The sequence below is a fragment of the Phaseolus vulgaris genome, chromosome 5, assembly GCF_051622355.1.
Source record: "Phaseolus vulgaris cultivar YP4 chromosome 5, ASM5162235v1, whole genome shotgun sequence".
In the NCBI taxonomy this organism is placed as follows: domain Eukaryota; kingdom Viridiplantae; phylum Streptophyta; class Magnoliopsida; order Fabales; family Fabaceae; genus Phaseolus; species Phaseolus vulgaris.
Genome location: NC_143502.1, coordinates 42,084,188 through 42,094,247, shown reverse-complemented (window position 1 = coordinate 42,094,247; position 10,060 = coordinate 42,084,188). Strand labels below are relative to the sequence as shown.

The 10,060-nt window shown below is 35.3% G+C and overlaps 1 protein-coding gene across 1 annotated transcript; it reads left to right on the top strand.

The window, feature by feature from the left end:
• The first annotated feature begins 1,212 nt into the window (after positions 1–1,212).
• Positions 1,213–6,651, top strand: LOC137835902 (LRR receptor-like serine/threonine-protein kinase IOS1). The gene is made up of 13 exons (XM_090302106.1): positions 1,213–1,367; positions 1,673–2,189; positions 2,272–2,744; positions 2,837–2,975; positions 3,064–3,135; positions 3,871–3,942; positions 4,027–4,107; positions 4,604–4,767; positions 4,868–5,115; positions 5,200–5,326; positions 5,476–5,544; positions 5,615–5,804; positions 5,916–6,651. Exons 1-13 carry the CDS (start codon positions 1,304–1,306, stop codon positions 6,316–6,318), a joined length of 2,619 nt encoding a protein of 872 aa, XP_090158232.1. The 5' UTR covers positions 1,213–1,303; the 3' UTR covers positions 6,319–6,651.
• The last annotated feature ends 3,409 nt before the right edge of the window (positions 6,652–10,060 follow it).

The following is a 10,060-nucleotide window of genomic DNA, read 5'->3' as shown; positions in this document are numbered from 1 at the left end:
TATGTGTATTATGAAATTTGGACTTTTGTTTTTTACAGAGTTTAGTTCCTAACTATGTGAAAGTAGGATTAATGTAGGTAGTGTTTTTTGTGTGTGAATATTTTGTAGGGTTTTTTTTGGTGTTTGGGGTGTTGGCAAATTGAAAAAGTGTGAAATATCCCCATTTAATTTATCTTTTCTTATAAAAAAAATCCTCCATTAAACAACTTCATCTTCTAGAAACAACAAGTAATATATTAGAATCTCTTTCTCAATTTTCTCATTTGTGAGTTACAGTATTTTTTTTTCCAATAATAATTATAAGTGGTAAGATGTGTGGTTGTGGAAGTTGGAAGGAAAGAAAGAAAGAAAGGTTAGTTTTTGTTTTGTATTTGAAAGTAAGTCAAGGTCATTGGCTTAGGGTTCTACCACTGCAACTATTCCACATTGGCTTCTACCACTGCAATTATTCCACATTGGCTTGTACTGTAAGGACAAACCTTGGCATGTCAAATACTTTTCATCATATATAACCATATTATAAACTACTTTCCATCTCCATTATTCATCCACCAAAAACCTACCTTGGAGAGATATCACAGTAGCAGCAGAGAAACACCTTCCCAAGCAATTACACGGTGTCTTTCTATTTGTGCCTTATGTTGATTCATAACTTCCGATATATACATATATATATATATATATATATGTTTCTGCAGTGGTAACTAGGATATTGTTTTCTTTTTCTTAAATGCATGCATTTGTTGGTCTCCTCTCTTTTATGTTTCTTTTCTAATATATTTTTATATGGTATACTCATAATCTTCAAATTACTGTTATTAAACTGAAAGTACGTGTGAGTTTGACAAAGGTAACATGATTTATCACCTAAGTTTCACATATGCAATAGTAACATGAGACCAAAAAATTACAAGTAGAGAATAAGATTCACTACTTCTTCTGGTTTACAGTGATCAGTATGTTAATATAGTTGGATATATATACTAATTTTTATACATGGTCATTAACCAATTAAAAAGATTATTCCTCAGTGATGCTGCTATTTTTTGTATGCATATTTTTCTCTTTTTTGTAGCATATAGCAATCTTGCAGTTTTTGTGATAATATTCAGTCTTTTATGCTAACTGTTTTTAAAAAAATTAAATTACAGATTTTATTTGAATTTAGGTTGATTGATGGGTGAATTAAGTAGTATTATTTGTATGATGCAGATTGCAGAATTAAACACGTATAGAGAAATTAAAGCTAAAAAGTGTTTGTAATTCCTCAAAAGCTCACAGGTTGACTAGGTCGTCTAAGTCAATGTGGATCCCTTTCTACGTTGCTCTTTTAGCTGTTCTACTTTTTCATGCTCATGCTCAACCAGGTTCGTTACACCAAAACACCAACCATTTATCATTATTTTCTGTGCTAAAATAATAGAAAAGAAGACAGACAAAAAGAGAAAAAGAATAAAAATAAAATTTGTTTAATTAAAAAAAATAAAAAAAAATAAATTTTGTAAATCTCCATATTTACTAGTCGGACTAGTCCAAAGTATCATGAGGTGCACATTACTTAAGTAAACTCATGTTGGTTTAGTGACCTTTTATCCCTTCAAGCAAAGAAAGACTTCACTCACTTTCTCTTTGTAGCAACTTTAACAGTAATATATTCAATTTTATGTTTTAGGATTCATCAGCATAGATTGCGGAGGTGTGAACTATACCGACACATCAACACACATAAATTATGTTTCGGATGCAAATATCATAAATAGTGGTGTGAGAGAGACAATATCATCTGAGATCAGCACTATACAACTACTGAGGAGGCTGAGAAGCTTCCCGGAAGGAAAAAGGAACTGCTACAAAATAAACGTCACAAGAGGCTCTAAGTATCTCATCCGCACTACTTTTCTGTATGGAAATTATGATGGCCGAAATATGCTACCACATTTTGATCTTCTTCTGGGAGCTAACAAGTGGGCTACAGTTAATATAAACAATGCATCCAATCCCCAATTAGAGGAGATCATACACGTACCTTCACTGGATTATGTACAAATCTGTCTGGTTGACACAGGCCATGGCACACCATTTATAACAACCATAGAATTCAGGACTTTGAAAAATCATACATACGTCACTCAATATGGATCACTGAAACTTTACCTGCGTAACGATTTTGGTTCAGACATAATCTACAGGTGAAATCATACTTATGGATCAAATCTGTTGCCTTATAAGATTGATTGATTGATTATTGGATTTATTCTGATTTTCTCACAGGTATCCGACTGATGTTTATGATCGTTTGTGGTACATCCTTGAACCCTTCGAAGATTGGACAAACCTAAGTGGTTCAATTTCTGATGATTCTTTAGATAAGGGCGATTACCAACTCCGAGCTACTATCATGAGGACCGCAGTTACACCAACAAATGCTAGTGATCCGTTGTCTATAAGCTGGGGGCAAAATCATGAAACTGATGAATTCTATGTTTACATGCACTTCACAGAGATTCAAGTGTTAACCACCAATCAGACAAGACAATTCAACATCATGAGGAACGGTGAACTATGGATTCCAAATTTTTCTCCGCGATACCTGGCTGTTGACACTTTATATACCTCTTCAGCCATCAGTGAGAAAGAAATTGAATTCGTGAGGACCGGAAATTCAACCCTGCCTCCCATCATCAGTGCCCTTGAAGTTTACACAGTAATCGACTTACAGAAACCAGAAACATTCCAAGGAGATGGTATCTTATATTTATTAAATCCATTTACTGGGTTTTCACTATTGTACACGAACTTAACTACCTTCTTTTCCTCTTTTGCATTTGAAAAAAAGTTGATGCCATTACAAGCATCAAGTCCGTTTATGGAGTGAAAAGAGATTGGCAAGGTGATCCATGCGCCCCTGCAGCCTACTTGTGGGATGGTTTGAACTGTACTTATGGCGACGATGAGGTCCCAAGAATCACAACTTTGTAAGTTTTGTAGCCCAAATTTCTATTATTGCTTTATAAAACTGAGATGATATCGGACATAACTATAACTATTGATTGAGCAAAACAGGAATTTATCTTCGAGTGGATTGTCAGGAAAGATAGACCCTTCAATCTCAAAGCTCACCATGTTGGAGAAGCTGTGAGTTTTTTTGTTTTTTCTTTTATTTCATCCCATCCAGAAATACATGAGACCAGACAAATCTCTTGTTTTAATTCTTTTTGTTCTTTCGTATGTTTTTTTTTATCAGCAAATAGCAATGAAATTAAAAGGAATCACTTCAGGGGTGATCCAACCCTTATACAGTAAAATGATGTTCACAAATTACCTTTCTAACTACAAATCAGCCAACAAAACCTCCTACAGTCAAACCCATCTCTATCAAAATAACAAAGAATAACAAAGATCAATCCTCATATCAAAACTAAATTGAATGCATACAAACCAAAGGTTCAAGACACCAATCAGAGAATGAGAAATTAGCTGACGGTACCTTTGAAGGGATCCAGGACCAAACCTTAATTTGTGCCAAAGAGAACACCTCAATGTGGTCAACCACTCTACCTTTAAATAAACAGTTGTTCCTATGCCTCCAAATTTCACTAATCAATGCTATCCACACATTACCCATAATAAGATTAACTGAAGTGGGTGCATCCAAAATCTTGAAATGTTCAAAATGAGACCTAGGATCCATAAAATCGACAGATCTTACTCCTAACCAATCATAACAAAGATTCCAAATTAACCAAGCAACTCTGCATTCGCAAAACAAATGAGTGAAATTTGTTCTTTCGTATGTACTTAATATCTTTCGCCACATGAGTCAAGATTTAAACATACTTAAAAAGGCTAAATTGTTTGTTAAATTTGTAGGGATTTATCGAATAATAGCTTAAACGATGAGGTTCCCGATTTTCTGTCTCAATTACAACACTTGAAGATCTTGTAAGTCACTTGCTCAATTACTTGAAACTATGTTATCCACTGCACCAGAAAAGACTAAAGGATTATTTCTTCGTTTTTTGGCAGAAACTTGGAGAAGAATAACCTCTCCGGTTCAATTCCCTCGGCACTTGTTGAAAAATCTAAGGAAGGTTCTCTCACCCTAAGGTATATGAATCTTACTCAAACTACTCAAATTCATAACAAGGTTGCTTAAAGTAACGACGATACGTGTTTGAAAGAGAGATTATTCATTTGTATTTAACTTAATCTTTTGGAAGTCTTAAATGAAATAAACTTTTCTAGGAGATATTTATCATCAGTAAAAGGTGTTTGCATTTAGGTTATTCAATTGTTGTAAGGTGCATAGAGGATATCAGCATCAGGTAGGTCTTTTGTATAAGGATTGATGTATCCTTGAAATATCTCTTATTTATTCATTCATTTTTTGTTGATAAAATAAAATAAAATAAACTTTTAAATGTACTTATTGACCAAACCAAACTTTTTTATGAAAACAAGTCATAGATTAAAATTAGATATTATGTTTTTAAGGGTGATCAAACTCAGATTTATCAGAGCCAGTGTTGACATGATTAATTTTCACTCTACTTGCAAGGTTGCTTAAACTTTTGAACATAAATCTTCTGTGATTTCCATGCAGTTTGGGTCAAAATCCACATATCTGTGAACATGGTCAATGCATCGAGCACAGAAAGCACAGAAATAACATTGTTATACCCTTGGTAGCATCAATCTGCGGGGGTTTGATCCTTCTGGGGACCGTGACAGCTATATTGTGGATCCTTAGGAGGAGAAAATCAAAAGGTGAAGCTACAATGATGAAATCATTCATAATTTTTTTATAATTTGCCAAACAAATTCAATCTTAACTGACATTTCCAAACTATTGTACAATATCTAACAGCTTCCATGGTAGAAAAGGATCAAAGTGAGATATCCGAGCAGCACACAAAACAAGAGGATTCATTAAAGCAGTCTAAAAAACAAATATGTTCACACTCCGACATCTGTAAAATTACCAACAATTTCAATACAATTGTTGGTAGGGGAGGATTTGGAACAGTTTATCTGGGCTATATTTATGACACTCCAGTTGCTGTCAAAATTCTTTCCCCTTCATCATTCCGTGGTTATGAACAATTTCAAGCAGAGGTAAGTTTTAATCGCTTTGCACTTGGTTTTTGAGCTGAGTAATGAGTATATATGGCTAAACATGGTAGTGGTTTGATTTTTCAGGTTACACTTCTACTGAGAGTTCATCATAAAAATCTGACTTCCCTTATCGGTTATTGTGATGAAGGAAGCAATAAGAGTCTCATATATGAGTACATGGCCAATGGAAACTTACTGGAACATCTCTCTGGTTAGTTCCCAAATAAAATGAAGGTCTTGTTAAAAGTTTGTGCAAATCAATTTCCTAGTTAGTTTTGTATTCCAAAATTCTGGATATGGAAATTTTCATATTGCTCAACTGTACAAATTGTATGAAAGTTACTGAGTTTGTTCTTGCAGGTACACACAGTAAATCAAAATTCTTGAGCTGGGAAGACAGACTGCGTATAGCAGTGGACGCAGCCTTGGGTAAGAAAGCAAACTTCAGATTATGCGTTTTGACAGTTTTGTTAATGTATTTTCCATAAATCTAATATAGGATTGGAGTATCTGCAAAATGGTTGCAAGCCACCTATAATACACCGAGACGTAAAATCTTCAAACATCTTGTTGAATGAACACTTCCAAGCGAAGTTATCTGATTTTGGTCTATCCAAAATTATCCCAGATGATGGGGCATCACATTTGTCAACGGTTGTCGCTGGAACTCCTGGTTACCTGGACCCTGAGTAAGAACTTGAATTACTGTCCATCCATTAATTTCTGAGATTTTGAGATATCACCACATACACTGGCAGAAAATATATTGAGTTTCATGATATGTCTTGCATTCATTGCAGCTATTACACAAACAATAGATTAACAGAAAAAAGTGATGTTTATAGCTTTGGAGTGGTTCTTCTGGAAATAATCACAGGCCAGCAAGTAATAGCAAGGAACGAAGAAAGGAGTAACATAATTGAATGGGTTAGATCCCTGGTTGCAATAGGGGATATCAAGGCCATTGTTGACTCAAGGTTAGAAGGAGATTTTGACATTAACTCAGCCTGGAAAGCCGTGGAAATAGCAATGGCTTGTGTTTCTCTACGTCCCAACCAAAGACCAATTATGAGTGTGGTAGTGTTTGAACTAAAGGAGACCTTAGTAACTGAATTAGCTCGAACAAAACCTAACAGTAGTGCAGAGTCAATTGAACCGGTCAATCTGGATTTCAGCGCCCAACTCATACCTCTCGCTAGGTAAAATAACTTGATAAAGTGTTTTAGATGATGGAAAAAAAGAGTGAATGAAATGAATAAGCAACGCACACAAGAGCTTTTACTCTCTTCCTACCTTTGCACAGAGATATTTGTATAATGTTTCATTCACTCACTTGTTTGAATCTATGTTGTTGGATTTGAGAAAAACCAGTGTTATTATTATTTTTCTTTTTCTTTAAATGGTGTGATAATGTGAAGAATACACTATATATATGGTATAGAATTTGTATGGTTGTATAACGTGGTTGTTTACAAATATGATATGATCATAAAGGATCAATGTCTCAGTGCATTAAAGAAGAGAAAATTTCATAGCAACATCCACGATCAAGTTGATTAAGCTTGCATCATAGTACCTCATTCAGTAACAACAATTATTTCAAATATAGTCCTTTAAAAATCCATTCTCTCTCTTATCTCTCGTGCTTTTCTGTTGTCCCTTTCCTTGTTGATCGCGTGTCATGTGATGTTTTGGGGCATCTACTTTTCCCGTTACCTCTATCTTAGCATTTCTTATGCTCCCATTTTTCTTACACGTTACAATATTTCCTCTCATACAAAGAACCTTGTCCTAAGGTTGAATTATGGAAGAAACTATTGTATCTCCTTTTTTATTAGCAAAGAATAAATGAGTTAAATGAAGCCTTTGAGAATACACAAAAGTGGAGATGCTAGATGAGTCTGACCGAAAAAAAGTTGTTGCCATGTCTAAACATACACTATATTACATTCCAAAAATGCTTTTCATGATATCAGCTTGTACATAAGCGCAGTACTATGTATCCAAAAAGCGCTTACTTGAAGGTCAGCTACTGCAGAATTCAACTCCAAAAGGTCACCCAATTTCTTACTCATTCATGCCTTGCTACTATGTTTGGTTTTCAAACAAGTTTATCCTAAAAAATGCAGATTACAGTGATTGCAATTCTGAGATGTCATTGCCGACCAATGACTTATTACAAAGATGTGGACAACTATAAATAAATATCAAATTTGCATTCAAACTAAGCTGATCATAATTATATATATAATTTATTTTAGAGAAAGTTTTAGATGAAATTGTATGCATATTTTATATATATATATTATTTTTATTTTATTTTTTTTTTCAATTAAATTTAGAATTTTACTTCACTAATTCTTGAGAAAATAATGACATTAAAATATCTCCGGCGACTGCTATGGCGGCAGTGGGTGGCGGCTGATGGTGAAGAGTGGGTTAAAATTTTTTTGAATCTTAATCCTTGTTAAAAATAAAGAAACTAAATATGAGATTAATATCGTTTGTATAAAATACACATATAGTATTTATTAATAGGTAAAAATAACAACAGAATCAATAATGTAATAATAGAATAATAAACTATGGAGTAAGCCCTGTTACATTCAAAATTAATAATTTTTTTATAGAGATTACAAACATATTTTAAAAAAATAAAATTTATTTTTTTGAGTTAAATGAAATCTATTGTAAATAATTAAAGTCATCTTAAGTAATTTAACAAAATGTATATCTTATAGGTATTTCACATTAAATTATTAAAATGAAATCTTAATTCTCACTAGAGAATACAATCAAAATATTTATGATATTTACACTATTGAATATTCTAATAAGTAAAGGGAATTCCTATATTGTGTTCATAATGTGATATAATCAGAAATACAAAGTAAAATATTTGGATCAGGATCAAATTCACAGAAAGTCTTCTAAAACGACAGATATACACTTATAACTAATTTAAGATTTAGTAGGGAATTTTCTTTTAGTATAAATTACAAGTAATGAAATTAAACAATTCTTACACAAACCTGACAAGACTTATGAATTCAACAATTCCAACTATGTGACCCACCATATAGCTTAGAATCTTGAACCCTCAAACCCCATAACCCTTGCTTTATCCAAACAAACTGAAACAACACCATAAACAAGGTTGATTACATATGAGAGGTGAAGGACCACAAATACCATAAAACTATTATTGGCTCCTACCTCTATCAATCTTGGTGGTGGAGAGACCTCGCTAAAGTGTGCAAGGTTGGTGGAGGAAGAGGGTGGTTTCAGGGAGAGCTAGGTTGGAAAGTAGGTTGTGGTGATAAAGCAAAGTTCTGGGAGGATGTATGGATTGGTAGTGTCGATCTTAAGTTCTTGTTCCCGCGCTTATACTCTTTATCTTTAAACCAAGGTAAAGTAGTGGGGGAGATGGGTGTATGGGATGATACGGTGTGGAGGTGGGACTTGATGAGGTGGAGGCGCGACAGATTTGTATGGGAATCTTCTCTGGAGAGGGACCTTATTCTGATTCTATCAAGGGTCATTATGAGAAAGAATGTCCAGGATAACCAGGTTTGGGGAAAGGAGATACCGGGGCTGTTTTCGGTGAGCTCAGCGTAGTGTCTATCTAAGCATGGTAGAGGGAACAATGACGAAGTGTTTAAGCTCCTGTGGAAGGTGAAGGCTTTTCCAAATGTTTTGGTAACAGCCTGGAGGGTGTTTAAGGGGAGAATCCCCACTAGAGTGAGCTTGAGTCGGAGAGGGATGATGTTGAACTCGACAGTGTGTCCCTTGTGTCTGCTACAGGAAGAGACCTGTCAACATCTTTTCATGGATTGTAAATATGCTCAACAGGTATGGTCCCAATGCCTCCAGTGGGTAGGCATTTCTTTTGTTGAGCATCATGATCTTAAGCGACATTTCCTAAGTTCCCACTTGTTTCAAGTTAGTAACAAGCAGAATAAGATTTGGAAAGGGGTCTGGGTAAATGTTATTAGAAGTATATGGGACCAGAGGAATCTGATTACCTTTCAGCAAGGGGTAGTAGATGCAAAGGAGGTTTTCCAGAGGGCCCAACTTAAGTCTTGGTTGTGGCTGAAGCATAAAGCCCGTTAGTTTTCTTACTCTTTTACAGATTGGGTTTTTAACCCAATTATCTGTATTAAAAGCTGCTAATGTTTCCTGGTTTTGTGTCTTCTGAAGAAGCTGGTATTTCTGGTTGGTATCATGTGAAGGTTGTGGTTCGGATGGAACCTGTGATGGTGAAGGAGTGAATCCCTTAGGGGTTAGCTGTTGTTACCTGTATTGGGGTTGGTCTTCAATAATTTTTTGCAGGAACATGAAGCATCTACATAAAGGAGTCATAACACGGGAACAACTGTTTTGTTGTGGCAGGGTGGTCTTCTGCAGTTCTGGAGTCACGGGGCGTGCTTAGATCAAGGTTGGATGCTTTGGAGGGGAGCTGAGGTTGGGTTTGAGCCATGCTTTTCAAGGGTAGAGTTAGCTTGGTTGAGGAATGTGAAGTCGTGGTAATGAATAACCAAAGTGTTAAGCCGGGTTACGTGTAAGGTGGACTGGTGGCTGGTTGGACTGCTATTATACGTATGTGTAGGGGAGGGTCGGTGAAGGATCGAAGGTTTCAAGTGGAGAGGTGTGATTCAAAGGGTGCCGGTTGGGGAACAGCTTGGAAATTGGTGAAGAGTGCTAGTTTTTTTTGTAGGTGTTGCTGTGGAGTCTGCTAAGTGCTGCTCTTGGGAGTGCAGTTGGGTTTTGGGTGCTGTTTTTATTGTTACTGCCATTTTGGTTCTCTCGTAAGTGCTGGTTTGGGTTTGGCATTCCCTTTTGTAGGCTTAGGCTTTTTGGGTTATACTTTCGTTTGTGGAAGTGTAACTTTGTGGATGTAGTATACGGGTTGGGATACCCCTTAGTATTCCCTTAATTTTATTCA

Excerpts from the sequence above, each read along its gene's own strand:
- LOC137835902 (XM_090302106.1), top strand. The coding sequence starts at position 1,304 with ATGTGGATCCCTTTCTACGTTGCTCTTTTAGCTGTTCTACTTTTTCAT. Across the intron at positions 4,108-4,603 it reads GAAGGTTCTCTCACCCTAAG|TTTGGGTCAAAATCCACATA; the intron begins GTATATGAATCT and ends ATTTCCATGCAG. Across the intron at positions 5,327-5,475 it reads CTTACTGGAACATCTCTCTG|GTACACACAGTAAATCAAAA; the intron begins GTTAGTTCCCAA and ends TTGTTCTTGCAG.